This window comes from Chenopodium album, chromosome 7 (genome assembly GCF_948465745.1).
Source record: "Chenopodium album chromosome 7, dcCheAlbu1.1, whole genome shotgun sequence".
Taxonomy (NCBI): Eukaryota; Viridiplantae; Streptophyta; class Magnoliopsida; order Caryophyllales; family Amaranthaceae; genus Chenopodium; species Chenopodium album.
Window position 1 is genome coordinate 9,227,639 of NC_137840.1, and position 14,959 is coordinate 9,242,597.

The following is a 14,959-nucleotide window of genomic DNA, read 5'->3' on the forward strand; positions in this document are numbered from 1 at the left end:
CAATTTTTCATGCCTTACCTTATAAAAAAATTACTCATTTTAAACAATCACTCAGATTATTAATTTGCTTGCCGGCTTAAAGAACTTCAAGATTCTTTTGGTCAATTCTATTTTATTTCTTGATTTTATTGAGGGATTTCTATTTTATTTGGTTGATGTACTTAGCAATTATTTATTTAAGGGGATTTTATTTTATTTAATTGATGTACCATTTGAATGAGAATTATTTAAAAGAGATTGCAATTGCCCTTCGGGCCCTTCACTGCACCATTTTGTTTTTGTCAATGATTATTAATTTTAAATTGTAAATTTGCTGTTTTGATGTATACTTGGGCAATTATTAATACGAAATCCTGTAAAAAAAAAAATAGAAAAATAAAAACGACTGATTCACTAATTAGGTGTTTAAGCATGTTAGGTGATATCTTAAGTTGGTGGAGTTTTGCCACATGCACATGGGGTTTGTATTATATTTTATTTAACAATTTTAAAAATATATCCATTAAAAAGAATTATAATTTTAATTAGATACAGCGTGGCTCGATGAACACTGTTCATTGGAAGTTCTACTTCTACCCTTAATATTTATTAATCAAAAAGATTATAGGAAAGATTTTGAGATGGATACTTTTACGGGTAAATCAAGTACGAAGTAATATTTTACTACGTACATTTTTAAAAAAACACTAAAATGGTGAGGACCATTATAACAAATTTCAATCCTTACAATTTCTTGTTTCAGTATTTGAGTGTTAGGTATTTGGAAGTGCAAGGAATGAAAGGTGTCTTCGCCTTCAATTAGGCCCTGTTCTCTTCACCTTAAAAAAATAATATTAAGTAAAAATAATTTTAGTTTAGTAAAAATAAGTTCAGTTTAGTAAAATTAATTTCAGTTCAGTAAAAATAATTTCAGTTCAATAAAAATAAGTTCAGTTCAGTAAAATTCAGTTTTCTTAAAGAAGAATTATAATAGAAAATCAGTAAAAATAATTTCAGTTCAGTAAAAATAATTTAAGTTTAGTAAAAATAATTTCAGTTCAGTAAAATTAAGTTCAGTTCAGTAAAAATAAGTTCAGTTCAGTAAAAATAATTTCAGTTCAGCAAAATTAAGGTGAATCAAACAGGGCTTAGTCTCATCTGACAAGATTCGAACTTTAAATCTCCATAAGCAAAATTTTACTTGGTCCGTCTATCATTCTTTCATTTTGGGAATGGGATTGTTGTACGTGGTACATGGTTACATATTATGCATCAACTTTGTAGGTGCATGTAATACACTAGACAATATGTAAGATCACTCAGACACATGTATTTACATGTAATACACTTTGTAGTTTCTTTGTTTTGCACTTTTACTCATTAGTTTTGACTTTTACTCATAATTTAGTTAATTTATTCATATACTTAGTATAAAAAATTATTGTTATCATAAAATATGTTGTTATTAGATTTGTCAAAGGTATATGAGTATGTCTTCATAATATCAAATTTTAATCTATTTTTACATCAATTCATGGTCGAAAACATTTACCGACATACACTTGTACTGACCACCTGCGTGAATTGTAATTGAAATGATACAGTCTCAAACTCTCGACTAATAAAATATATAAACCAACCTTGAGTTTCAATATTTAACTTTAATTTTTGGTTGAGTTGATCCATTAACATGGTATTAGAGCTAGCACGATAAAAAATCAAAGTTCAAACCCATCCACCTCTCCCGCGCTTGGTATGGAGTTCCAAACGATATCCACATTTTAAACCCAACATATTCTCATGTGAAGGGACAACGCATAAATCAATTCAGGTTTTAACCACTAGCTTAAACTTTTGTTTGAATGGATGATATGGATCTATTTACATTTACATGTATGAAAAGTGCTAGAACGTCACTTACAGAAATCAAAAGGAGTAACAATTAACTATCGAGTGACGGAATCCGGAAATGGCTGTGTACTTGTGTAATGTGTATGTGTTATTACAAATAATGTCACACACCCAAGACCGGCTGTACTAAAAATTAATATACTAAACACAATAATAAAACTTGGTCCTATGACCTATGAATTAATTGAAAAGATGATTAGAAAACTTTCAAAGTCGTGCATCACGTGGACCTTTGCAGAGATCAGATGTGTAGTACTGTACAATGTGCATTACAATATGAGTTAATTAAACTGACTTTTTTGAATTACAGCTCATTTTTCACCATTTCAACTCTTTCATCTAGTCAATGAATGAATGAAGCTTCTCGTTTATATGATTCTCTTTTATTCGTACACATTACTAGATCATGGATTATTATTTTATTCCTATCTTTATTATTAAAATGTTTAATTTATAGCACATAGAATAGAGTGCATTGGATGCTTATTAGTCGGATGCATGGTTGTATAATGTACTTATTAATACATGGTTAATGCTCCTTATTTTAATATTATGGATTGATTTCTTTATTCCCCATTGTTTGAGTTTTTAATATATTTTACAGCAATAATATGACTTTGTTTTATAAAATTAATTACATATTCCATAAATTTGGCTTATTCTTTTGAGTTTAAGGGGGGCCATCAATGAATCTGGTGCTTTTTAAGCATATATACATATATATATATATTTTAGCTTCTAATTACAGGAGTTGAAGCTGAATTAATGTGTGTGAAATTTATTCAAGGAGAAATAATATATCCTGTTTTTGTGATTTTTTTGCAAGCTAAGTAACAATGAGAAAATCTAATTTGCAATGGTCTTTCTCAACTTCCCAATTTCTTTCCTTTAAGTCTGCTCAAGATCAAGATGGAGCTCATAAGCAATACCCACCTACCGCCTTTTCACAGGTTTGTCCCTTAACACCGGTCGTGGCACGAGTCCCTTTAGAGGCATTGGGGTAACGTTGATGTTGATATATATCGTATGTATGTAACAGAAAAATATGTCATTTCAGATAGACAGTTATCTGATGCTGTAAGATGTGTTTTTGCAGAGAAAGTTGGGATTGGATATTCAAGGGGGAAGTCAATATCCTATTACAGGTCATCATCATTGGCAGCCTAAAGATGTACTTTCATTAAATCAGTCCTCTGAAGTCAGAATCCATCCTGTTACTGGTCAATCAAATCAAATTGTTCCCGCCACAATAGGTTCTGGTACCGTGACAAATATTTCTGTTACGCCTCCAAACGGTCCTGTCGTTGGCTCTACTGATCTGAAGTAAGTTATGGAAGTCTGTTTTGCACTACTGCATCTTATTACAGCTTTTTTTCATAGGAAATAAGTTCCTAATAATGTGTTCTGCATGAGTTCTCAGAGTTATGGAAGTCTGTTTTGTATTACTGCATCTTATTACAGTTTCTTTTTTTTTTTTCATAGGAAATAAGTGCCTAATAATGTGTTTTGCAGGAGTTCTCCGAGTATTGCTATCGGTTCCTGTCAATTGACCCTCTTCTATAATGGATCAGTTTGTGTCTATGATAACGTTTCTCCTGAGAAGGTATTATTTATTCTGTTTACTCAATCTCATCAGTTTCGTCTTCCTGCTATTTCTGACATTCTGTGTCTTTAATCAGGCTCAAGCCATAATGTTATTAGCCGGGAATGGTGAATCAAAAAATCCAACTTCCTCGCCTGCTGCAATCCCGTCTCTACCTAAAGTGCAGCTACCAGTGCCAATGCAAAGACCGCCAACAAACGATACTGCTACTCCAAATCAGTTAGCAGGACTCTTAAGCCCCATTTCTTTGCCTCCTTCTATCAGTTCTCTTTCTGTAGTAGCAACTAGTTGTGCAGTTGAAGCGAATCCAATTAAACCAGTTATGTCGACTGCAATTAAACCTGTTATGGCCCCTCCTGCTCACGTTAAGTGCCCTGAACCTCCTAAATCAGGTGCCTCTGTCGGAGCTGGTGTAAAATCGGTTTTATCAGGTATATTCTCAATCAAATAATCAATTCCTGTGGATTATTTCTGTATCACATTGTTGTGGCTTATAATTACTGTATTTCAGTATTTCTTCTGTCAGACTTTTGATATTAACAACAGTTCATTTCATCTTGATATAAAGATTAAGTTTCTAATTAGTTACATAAATTGTGAATTACTGCAGCTGTGCCTCAAGCTCGGAAAGCATCTCTTACAAGATTCTTGGAGAAGCGAAAAGAGAGGTGAGCACTTCTTTTAATAAGCGAATATATTTTCTCTGAAGTTGATGCTCTAATCTGTGAAAGGTGTAGCAAATTCTGGTATAGTCCTTGATCAGATGCAAAATGTGGTTATAATCGTTACTGCAGTTTGTTCTTTACCAAGTAGTATATATTCCCTTTAAGATCTAAATGTATAGGAGTATGGCCTAAAGCTTTCAAAAACTTCTGCCCTTTCCACGCTTGTCTTCTTGACTTGTTGTGGAAAGCGTAATCTAACCTGTAGGATTCTGTATTATTGTATAGCAAAGTGTACACCTTTGTTGGTGTTGACTCCTATTGAGTTTATAGCACAAAGCTGGATAATATGCCACATTGACACTTCATAAGTGAGGGTCCTGGACTCCTGGAGGATTGTGTCCAAAGATACCACCTTCTAAGGTGAAAACAGCTTCAAAAGCTATCTAAAAAAAGGAAATATGAGGAAGAAATCTACCAATACAATCTTGTGTTGCAGTGTACAATATTAGTATGCTGGAAAATCGCTTTATTTGATATCAATCAAACTCTCTATATTTAACTCCAGTAATCAGTTATATGGCATGAAGAAGAGAGCAAAGCCCTGCCTGGAATATGGTATGATTGGCAGGGTCGAGGGATGTACCCTTGTACATATACGTTCCTTGAAGCTGTAACAATAATCCAAACTTGTAAAAGTCAGTTTATGTGGAACCTCCAAGTTTTGTGACTTGGTCACATTGGTCTACACTCTACAGTCCATGGCTGCATAATTTCTTACTAGCAGTCTTGCCATACTGTATTCTTAAAAATCATAGGTTCGCGACTTTGATAAGTATCCTGATTACCATAGAATGATAGGACTTGTAGTCAACAAACTAGTGTTCTAATATTTAGCTTGATACATGATAGTTAACTTCAAACTTATATTTCAAAGATCAAGGTATCAATTTAGAAACATTTTGTAACAAGTTTTTGATGCACTGTAATACATGCTTATAATTGACATGTTTGTTTCACAGGGTAACCGCTGCATCTCCTTATGTTGTCAACAAAACTGCTTTCGGATGCAGCACTAAAGAGCCTAGTGGATCAAATTTAGCAACGAAATCTGCCCCGTCTAGTCCCCTACCAGCTAGTGTTGTAGAGATTCTCTGATGAACTCTAGCAGTATGTAGGATTGTGTTGGATATATATTCAACCTGTTATCAGGATGATCATATTCAATGAATTCAAATATGATCTATATTTATTCTTTTGACTTGGAATTTGTTGCAATTTTAATATGCTTGTTTTCTGTTCATTCATTACTTTAAATAACAAGATAAAAACAATGTAATTAAGATAATGCAAGAGGCTACTCCTTACTCGTCACTACAAGTAATGTTCGTTGCAAATAACCCCGTGACAACTGACAAGTGATTAACTTCAAGAGGAAAAAATACCAATTGAGTAGGAAATGGTTGCTTCAAAGTGTAATCCATCAATTTAAAGATCACAGATGCAAAAACAATATACTATACTACATAAATATTATAGAGGTTGGGGTTTGTATACTAGCTTAGTTTCCGATGCACGCAATGCATGCATTAAAGTAAAAATCCATATACTAGTATTTCTACCATCAAATATCATGCATTGTAGACTTGTAGTACAAGTTTGTTTGGTTTAAGTTTTTATTCTTATCAAATTTTCTTGATTCACCCATCTAATAGGGCGAAGTCGTATTATGTGTTTTAAAAGGGCAAGGTTTAGAAAGAGCGAGAAAGAATAAACTTTTAGTTTTGAGAGAGAAAGAGAATAGATGATGATTGTTGATTATTGAAAACGGGGAGATACGACCCTATTTTTTATAGAAAAACATCCGAAAATGATCAAAAAATGAAATTCCAATCGAAGTAAAATTGCTCCCATCGCAGCGCGACGTGATGAACTTGTCGCAGTGTGATGGTGCTGCATGATAAAATTTGCCGTACGAAGTCCTTTTTCCAATATAATTAGGTAATTAGAGTATGTACTTTATCATTAAAATCAGATTAAATCTCTTTAAAGCATTCGTTTTATTTCGACTAAAATTCTTTAACTTTTCTAAAATATATATAAAAATATAATTATTAATCCTAATATCATTAGAACTTAAAATAACCTTCTAGACTATTTTAGAAAATTGAATTAATTCCTAATGACTTTAGGAATGATAATTAATGGATCCTCCACTTGATCATTGGGTTGCCTTTAAAATTCATTTAAGATCCAATTTAGTATTTTGGCCATAAGTTCCTAATTATTCATCAAAATTGTAGGCGTCGTTCGAAGTGCGCCTACGTTAAAAGCATGTTGTGAATATGCTTGGCACTCATAGGAAGTGGGAATTGACATTACGATTAGGGACAACGATTAGGGACAAATAAAGTAGGGAGCCGCCAACAAGTTTTTAAGGAACTTGTAAACCGTCCACGGATCATAAAAAGGCAACCACAATAAGGGACAACGATAGGCAACAACGATTGACCCGTGAAGGTTACACCCCATTCATAATCCATGAGATTACTAACTCCATATGGTTCGGAACCACGAAAGGAGGATCGGGGATGATGGTACGAAGTGAGTCATGGAGTCACATTCGCCCGTATTAGCCTCTACTCGATTCTTATAGTGAAAAGTGATTCCTGCGATCTCAAAGGCATACAAACAAAATATTCAATTTGCTCCAAACTATTATTAAGCTAAATTGGTTGAATATTAATGCAACATATAATTCTAAAATATTGTGATCACTTGATTAAACAACAAGATTAAAAGGAACCTAAACCGGTTGTCCGAATTATCTTATTAGGCGTGATTTTCAATTACATATTCCCTTTAACATGCAATATAGTGATCAAAATAAATAATAGAATCAATATCAACATAAAAACCAATTTAATCATAATTCCAACAACATAAAAATCGTTAGAAAAAATAATAATAATAAAAAGAGAATGATCCTTACTTTGAATCTGTTTGTTTGCAACTACAAAATAATAAACGAGTTAGTAACTTCAAGGAAATAACAAAACAATAACTAAATTAAATTAAATAAAGTAAGGCTGATTTTGGGGCCAAACCCTCAAACGATTCTACCTTTCACGCCTTGGCTTAAGGACAGAACCTCGAGTAAAATATGGACTCCTTTGAGTGCTTGAAGAAGGAATTTTTGAAGTGAAAAGGGTAGGCTAGTGTTTACGTTAAGAGCATAGAAGAGAGAAAAATAAGAATAATCCCAATTCCCCTCCGTACATCAGAAATGACGGGGTATTTATAGGGAAATGTGCTGAGGGAGCACACGGAACCCTAAAACGATAAAAACCCTAAAAATGTATCCCGTGACACGGTCAGACTGTACCGTGACACGGTTAGACTGTACCGTCAGACGGTACAAGTTCCCGTGACACGGTCAGTTTTGGAGTGACGCGGGAAATTTTTAGAAAACGGAACAGAAAACGCGTTAAGGGTTTACGCGGAAAGGACACGGAACTTCCCGTGTCACAGCAGACCTCCCGTGTCACGGGAATTCCTACCGTCAGACGGGAACAGTTCCCGTGTCACGGTACAAGTGACACGATCAAGCTGTACCGTGACACGGTCAGTTCCAGTCCATTTTTCCGTCTAAATTCATTTTTAACCCTAATTTCTTTCGGCTTTTTAAGTGCCGATTGATAATTTCGGGCTTTTTTCTGACTTTATAAAAATAAATAAAATATTTGGGCCAAAAATAAATAATAAAATAATAAAATAAAAAGGTTTGGGCTTAAAATTAATTAACAAGTTTGGGCTAAAATTAAAACTATGCTTTTACCAAACACCAAGACTGATCCATGGACTTTTCAATACGATTTTTCAAGCACTCTCGGGATTAAATACTAAACCCGACCAACAGTGGCGGTGAAAGGTTATTTATCATCGGGTTTGGTTTTGGGGAGACATTTTTAGGTGTCTACAAAAATTGACCTTATAATATATCGTTGAAAATCTCTTTTCGAGCTTCGTCCAAATACACAATTATTGGACTCATATCATTGACCAAACTAAATTGGATTGGATATTTTTCATAAATAGAGTACGAAAAGAAATATTTTTGAAAACAAAAGGAAATATTTTTATTAAAACAGGGGAATCGCAAGACTCTTTAACATTTCACTTAGTTCGATAATCAATGACGTGAAAGTACTCATCACTGAGTTTGGTTTTAAGGGAGACACAATCTTGATATAAAATAAGAGAGTTGGGGAAAAATAAGAGAGAGAGAAAAAACAAATGAAAGGGGAAAAATCCCACATTGGTTGGGGGGAAAGGTTTTTCCTTGTTTTTATATTGTAGTGTCTTAGCACTACTTAGTTGAGTGAGTGGGAGGTAAGTGTTACTCCACACACACACGCGCGCGCGCTCGGGCCTCGGGACTTGGGTCTTAGGGTGCGCGGGCGTGGGTCCTTGTTATCTTTTTGGAGAAATTTTATTTCCCTTTTCTTTGTTAAACAGAATATTCTTTTTTGTCTGTTGGGATTATTCTTTTCTGACTGTTGGGGTTACGGAATTAAATCAGTCATTAATCCCTTGATTGTAGCTGACTGATTCAATTCCTTGTTTCTTGCTTCTGTTGTTGACTGACTGAATGAATCTGGTCGTTTTCTTAGCCAGATTCTTCCCTCATTTTATGCATCATGTCTCCCTTCTACTGCCTATATATACTCGTTGCTTTTCCCAGTTAGAATACACAACACAATCAGTCTTCTCTCTTCTCTAAAAAATTACCTAAACACGAGTTCTTGTTGTTCTGTTTTCTAGGCAAATATTCTGAGTTCCAGTCGGGTTTGTGAGTGCACATAAACTCCGGCGCCGTTCTTATCCTGGAGGGCGACCACTTCTAGTCTACTGCACCGGGAGGTATCGCGGAATCGTCTTTTAGGTCAGTGGTTCTCCACGACACGGCTATTGTCAGTTTCGTTCACGCATCAAGAGATAAGTAATATTCTGTTTTATTGCTTAGTAGTATAACAATCTAAAAGACGATTATGGCTTCGAAGTTTTTGATTCCTGATATGTCTAAGTTAGAACCTCTTGATGGAAAGAATTATAACCGTTGGGCTGTTAGGATGCGTTTTTATTTGGAGCAAATTGATGTTGCATATGTTCTTGATGATATTGTTGAACCTGATGATAAGGATGATTTGTCTGAAATTGATGTTAAGTTTGCTAAGGATGATAGAACCTGTAAGGGCATGTTGTTGCATTATATGTCAAATAATCTGTTGGATATTTATATGGGTTTTTTTTATCATGCTAAGGATATTTGGAATGCTTTAGAGAAAAAATATAGGACTGATGATCCTGGTACTAAACGTTATTGTGTTAGTAAGTGGTTGAGTTTTCAAGTTATTGATGATAAGCCTATTATTGATCAGATTCATGCTTATGAGAATGTGTGTATTAATATGGCTGCTGAAGATCTGTCTATTTGTGATATTACCCTTGCTATTGTTTTGATTGAGAAACTCCCTCCCTCTTAGAAGAATTTTCGTAACCAATTGATGCACAAAAAGAAAGACCTAACCTTAGAGGAGCTTGTAAAACACCTCAAAATTGAGGAGGAAAACCGTATCAAAGACAAAGGCCCTTCTGTTTTTCCTTCCTCTTCCTCGGCCAAAGCAAATCTTGTTGAACCCAAACACAACAACCAGTCCAAAGCCAATAATAGTTCTCTTAAGCCTAAAGGGAAGGTTCAGAAGTACAAATTTAAGGGTACTTGTTTTGAGTGTGGTTTGACTAGTCACAAGGCTAAGGATTTCAGGGTCAAGAAGAAGAAGAATGGGCAAAATAAAGCAAATCTTATTGAGGATTCTGACGTTATTGTTGATGTTGTTTTAGAAGCTAACTTTATAGGTAATGCTGCTGAGTGGATTGTTGACACTGGAGCTACCAGACACATCTGCGCCAACAAGGACATGTTCACTACCTATGACAAGGTTGAAGGTGAAAATGTTTTCATGGGAAACTCAGCTTCTGCTTCTATCCAAGCAAAGGGAAGATCGTTCTCACTCTCAATTCTAGAAAATTGCTTACTCTAACTAATGTTTTGCATGTTCCAGAAATGCGCAGGAATTTAATTTCTGGCAGTTTACTCATGAAAGCTGGACTGAAGCTCTCTTTTGATTCTGATAGATTAGTTCTTACTCGCAATGGGGAATTTGTGGGAAAGGGCTTTTGTAATGGGGGGCTTTTTACTCTTGATGTTAAAATTGACACTATGAATAAGAATGCTAGTACTTCTTCTGTTGATATTGCTGAGTCTATTGATTTATGGCATGCTAGATTAGGCCACGTTAATATTAATTCGATTAAAAGGCTTAAAAACTTAAATTTGATTCCAAGTTTTTTTAACACTAATTTTTCAAAATGTCAAATTTGTGTTGAAGCCAAATTTACAAAGAAGCCATTTAAATCAGTAGATAGACAGACTGAAGTACTAGAGCTTGTTCATAGTGACTTGGGTGATTTTAACAGTCACGAAAGTAGAGGGGGTAAAAAGTATTACATTACTTTTGTTGATGATTGCTCATTTTTTGCATGGTTTATCTTCTCAGGTCTAAGGACGAAGCTGAGGAAATGTTCCTCAAATATAAAGCTGAGGTAGAAAACCAATTGGACAAAAAGATTAAGACGGTTAGGAGTGACAGGGGTGGTGAGTACAGCCCTGACACTCTTAAGGCATTTTGTGAGCAACTTGGCATTGTTCATGAGACAACGGCTCCCTATTCACCCGAACAAAACGGTATAGCTGAAAGGAAAAATAGAATTTTAAAGAATATGATGAATTCTATGCTTATTAGTTCTTGGCTTCCTAACAACATGTGGGGGGGAGGCTATTCTTTCTGCTTGTTATGTTTTGAACAGGGTTCCTCACAAGAAGCTTGACAAGACTCCGTACGAAATATGGAAGGGTCGAGCACCAAACCTGAAATACTTGAAAGTGTGGGGGTGCCTAGCAAAAGTAGGCATACCTAGTTTCAAGAAGGATAAAATTGGTCCTAAAACTGTTGATGTTATTTTTATTGGTTATGCTTATCAAAGTGCAGCTTATCGTTTCTTTGTCAAAGGTATTAACAACACTTATGTAGGTGGCCATATCATTGAGGCTAGAGATGCTGAGTTCTTTGAGAACATTTTTTCCTTGGAAAATATCTCCCTCTAATGATAGTGAATTAATTTCTAGTAGTTCTGTTAGTTTACCTATTGCTAATTCTCCTATTACTAATAATGATTCTGTTTTGGAGCCAAGGAGAAGCAAAGGGCAAGAAAGGAAAACAATTTTGGTCTTGATTTTATTTCTTCTTATTTATCTGAATCTTCCTTAATTGATGATGATTTTGTGCATTTATTTATTTTGGAAGATGATCCAAGGACCTATGATGAGGCAATGAGATCAGTTGATGCTGTTTTTTTGGAAAAAAGCAATTGACAGTGAATTACAATCAATTCTCAATAATAACACTTGGGAATTGGTTGAACTTCCTAGAGGTTGTAAGCCCATTACTTGTAAATGGATCTTTCAGAAAAAATTGAAGGTCGATGGATCCATAGACAAGTATAAGGCAAGAATAGTGGTAAGGGGTTTTACACAAAAGTTTGGCATTGATTATTTTGATACTTACTCCCCTGTTACTAAAATTGCAATTATTAGGACTTTAATTGCTCTTGCTTGCATTTTTGATCTTGTTGTTCATCAAATGGATGTCAAAACTGTATTTTTGAATGGTGACTTGGATGAGGAGATTTATATGGTCCAACCTGAAGGGTTTGTTGTTCCAGGCCAAGAGAACAAGGTTTGTAAGTTAGTCAAGTCATGGTATGGGCTTAAACAAGCTCCAAGGCAATGGCATGCCAAATTTGATAAGACTATGACTGGTACGGTTTTCATGTTAATGAAGGTGACTCTTGTGTTTATTCTAAGCATGATAGTCGTGGTTGTGTAATTATTTGTCTTTATGTGGATGATATGTGGACTGACTTGGATCGAGTAAATGAGACAAAACAATTTTTTAGTTCGAATTTTGAAATGAAAGACATGGGTAAGGCAGATGTGATTTTGGGAGTAAAAATAAAAAAGACTCCAAAAGGCATATGTCTTAATCAGTCACACTATGTTGAAAAACTTCTTAAAAAGTTTGACTCATTTAATGTCGATCCAGTTAAGACTCCATATGACCCAAGTTTCCACCTAAAGAAAAATAATGGTGATCCAGTTAATCAGTCTGAGTATGCTAGAATTATTGGTAGTGTTATATTTCTAATGAACTACACTAGACCTGACATTGCTTATTCTGTTAGTAGGTTGAGCAGGTACACTCATAACCCAAGCAGGGATCATTGGATTGCTCTTAGGAGGTTGCTTAGGTACCTTAAGGGTACTTCGGATTGGGGTTTGCACTACTCCAAATTTCCTGGAGTTTTGGAGGGTTTTTGTGATGCCAACTGGGTATCCGTTAATGATGAAGTTAACTCTACTAGTGGCTATGTCTTCACCCTTGGGGGTGGAGCCATATCTTGGAAATCTTGTACTGCTATGTCTACTATGGAATCTGAGTTTATTGCTCTTGAATTGGCAGGTCATGAGGCAGAATAATGGTTGAGGAACATGCTTGCAGATATTCCACTATGGGGGAAGCCATCTCCTTCAGTTGCACTTCATTGTAATTCGCAAGCTACAATTGTTGTTGCACACAACCATGCCTATAATAGGAAGTAGAGACACATCCGTCTGAGGCATAAAGCCGTCAGAAATTTGTTCTCTGAAGGGGTGATATCACTGGACTATGTTAAGTCTGAAAAGAACATTGTGGATCCGTTAACTAGAGGCCTATGTAATAAACTAGTTTTGGAAACATCGGAAGAGATGGGGTTAAAGTCCGTTGTATGAATTGTGAAATAGTGAACTCCTACTCACCATGAGTTCAAAGGGGAACATTATATAATATTTCGGAAGCCCATTTTTATTTTATTTGTCCATCTCTAGATGTTTGTTGTGCTTAGCTACAAATGAGAAGGTGTAACACCCCCAAATCCCCCTCTACGGAAATACTAGTATCATACGTATAATTATACCCACTACAACAAAATAAAGCAAAGGTAACAATGCAAAACCATTGCCTAATATAAAAAAAATGTTGCCTTGTAGCTAAGGCAACACATATGAGGCATAATTTATGCCCCCATTGTCTATTCATAAGGTAACATATTTTTATTCAAAGGCAACAATTTTGAAAGCCAAGGTAAAATGATACATAAGGCAACACTTTTACTAAGACAACAAATGAAAAATGTTGCCATATAAGGAGATAATTCAAAAATGTTTCTAAATGTTGTCACAAGGTGAGGTCCCCACCAACTCCACCGAACTTGCTTATATATATATATTTGTCTTTTTAATATAAATGTAGCCATAGATGGCAACATAGATATTAATGTTACATTTTCAAACAATAGTTTTGTTATTGTTATCTTTTCATGCAACAATTATTATATGTGTTGTCTTAGACAAGAAAAAGGTAACACTTTAAGCGACTGTTGCCTTATATAGTCTAGAGCAACACTTTTTTTTTTCTGTTACTTTAGTTCAAGGTAACAAATAAGTATTGTTGTGTTAGATTATTAAGAGTAACATTTCTGTAAGTGTTGCAATCTTAAGTGTTGCCTATTCTTATTTTTTTTGTAGTGACCATAGAGATAGACTTAGGCGTATTACCGTCGCGTGATTACGCAAATCTACTCAACTTACTAAACAAAAAAATACTTTGCAGCGGAAACTTCAAAACTCTTCTTATTAATAATAACTAGAAATAGAAATCCAATGTCATGAGTACTCGAAATAGATACAAAACCAACATTTCCTAATTTAGTGAAACCAAATCCCGGGACTCCATGCATCAATTATTGACTTCACCTGAAATAACACTGCTTACCATTACGGTAAACAGGGCGAACCAAAACAAATAAGAAGTACGGGTTAGCAAAATATGCTAAGTACGGTAAGTGTAAGATAATTAAACTCAATTTATTTGCAAACATGCTTTAAAACCAGTTTCAGTAATTAATCCAATGATTCCAAACTCATGATTCAAAACCAAATTCTCAATATTCCAATCTCAATAATCAATAAAACTAATTCCAATTATTTTAAAACCAATTCCTCATATCATAAAAACCAATTCCTCATAATAAACCAATTAAACCAATTCCTCTCCCAAGTGTGCACACCCCCCAAGCTAGTCTCCTTATGTTACAAGGCTATTCTTGAGGAAAGACCTGGTCATACAAAGTCCAAGGCCTTATCAATAAACTAAATTTGCATAATGGGATTACTAACATGCTTATAAAGCATTAATAAAATAATTCAATGGTTCAATAAATCCTCTTTAAATCCAATAATTCAACCGTTAATGAAAACAATCCAAACTCTTTTTTAATAAATTCAACATGCTTTTAAAATCAATCCCTTTTTAAACATGAATAATAATAAATTAGTTAATCAAAACATGTTATGAAAAATCAATACTCCAATTCAATTATTAAAACCAATCTTTTAAACATAATTTTATTTCATAAACCATAATTAAAGTCAATTTAATTCAAGCAACATAAATCATTCAAACATGTTCATTCAATTAAATCGATCACTTTCAAGGTATCTAGCCACCTAACGTACCTTGATCCTTGCTTAGCCTAAAATCACTTCAAAAGAACTCTCAATTAGCTTGATCCAAAACACCCT

General features: G+C 34.5%; 1 protein-coding gene across 1 annotated transcript; it reads left to right on the forward strand.

Moving 5' to 3' along the window:
• Positions 1–2,615: 2,615 nt before the first annotated feature.
• On the forward strand, positions 2,616–5,423 carry LOC145640888 (protein TIFY 6B-like). The gene is made up of 6 exons (XM_081692116.1): positions 2,616–2,840; positions 2,987–3,213; positions 3,403–3,493; positions 3,570–3,924; positions 4,104–4,161; positions 5,178–5,423. Exons 1-6 carry the CDS (start codon positions 2,727–2,729, stop codon positions 5,311–5,313), a joined length of 981 nt encoding a protein of 326 aa, XP_081548242.1. The 5' UTR covers positions 2,616–2,726; the 3' UTR covers positions 5,314–5,423.
• Positions 5,424–14,959: the final 9,536 nt, after the last annotated feature.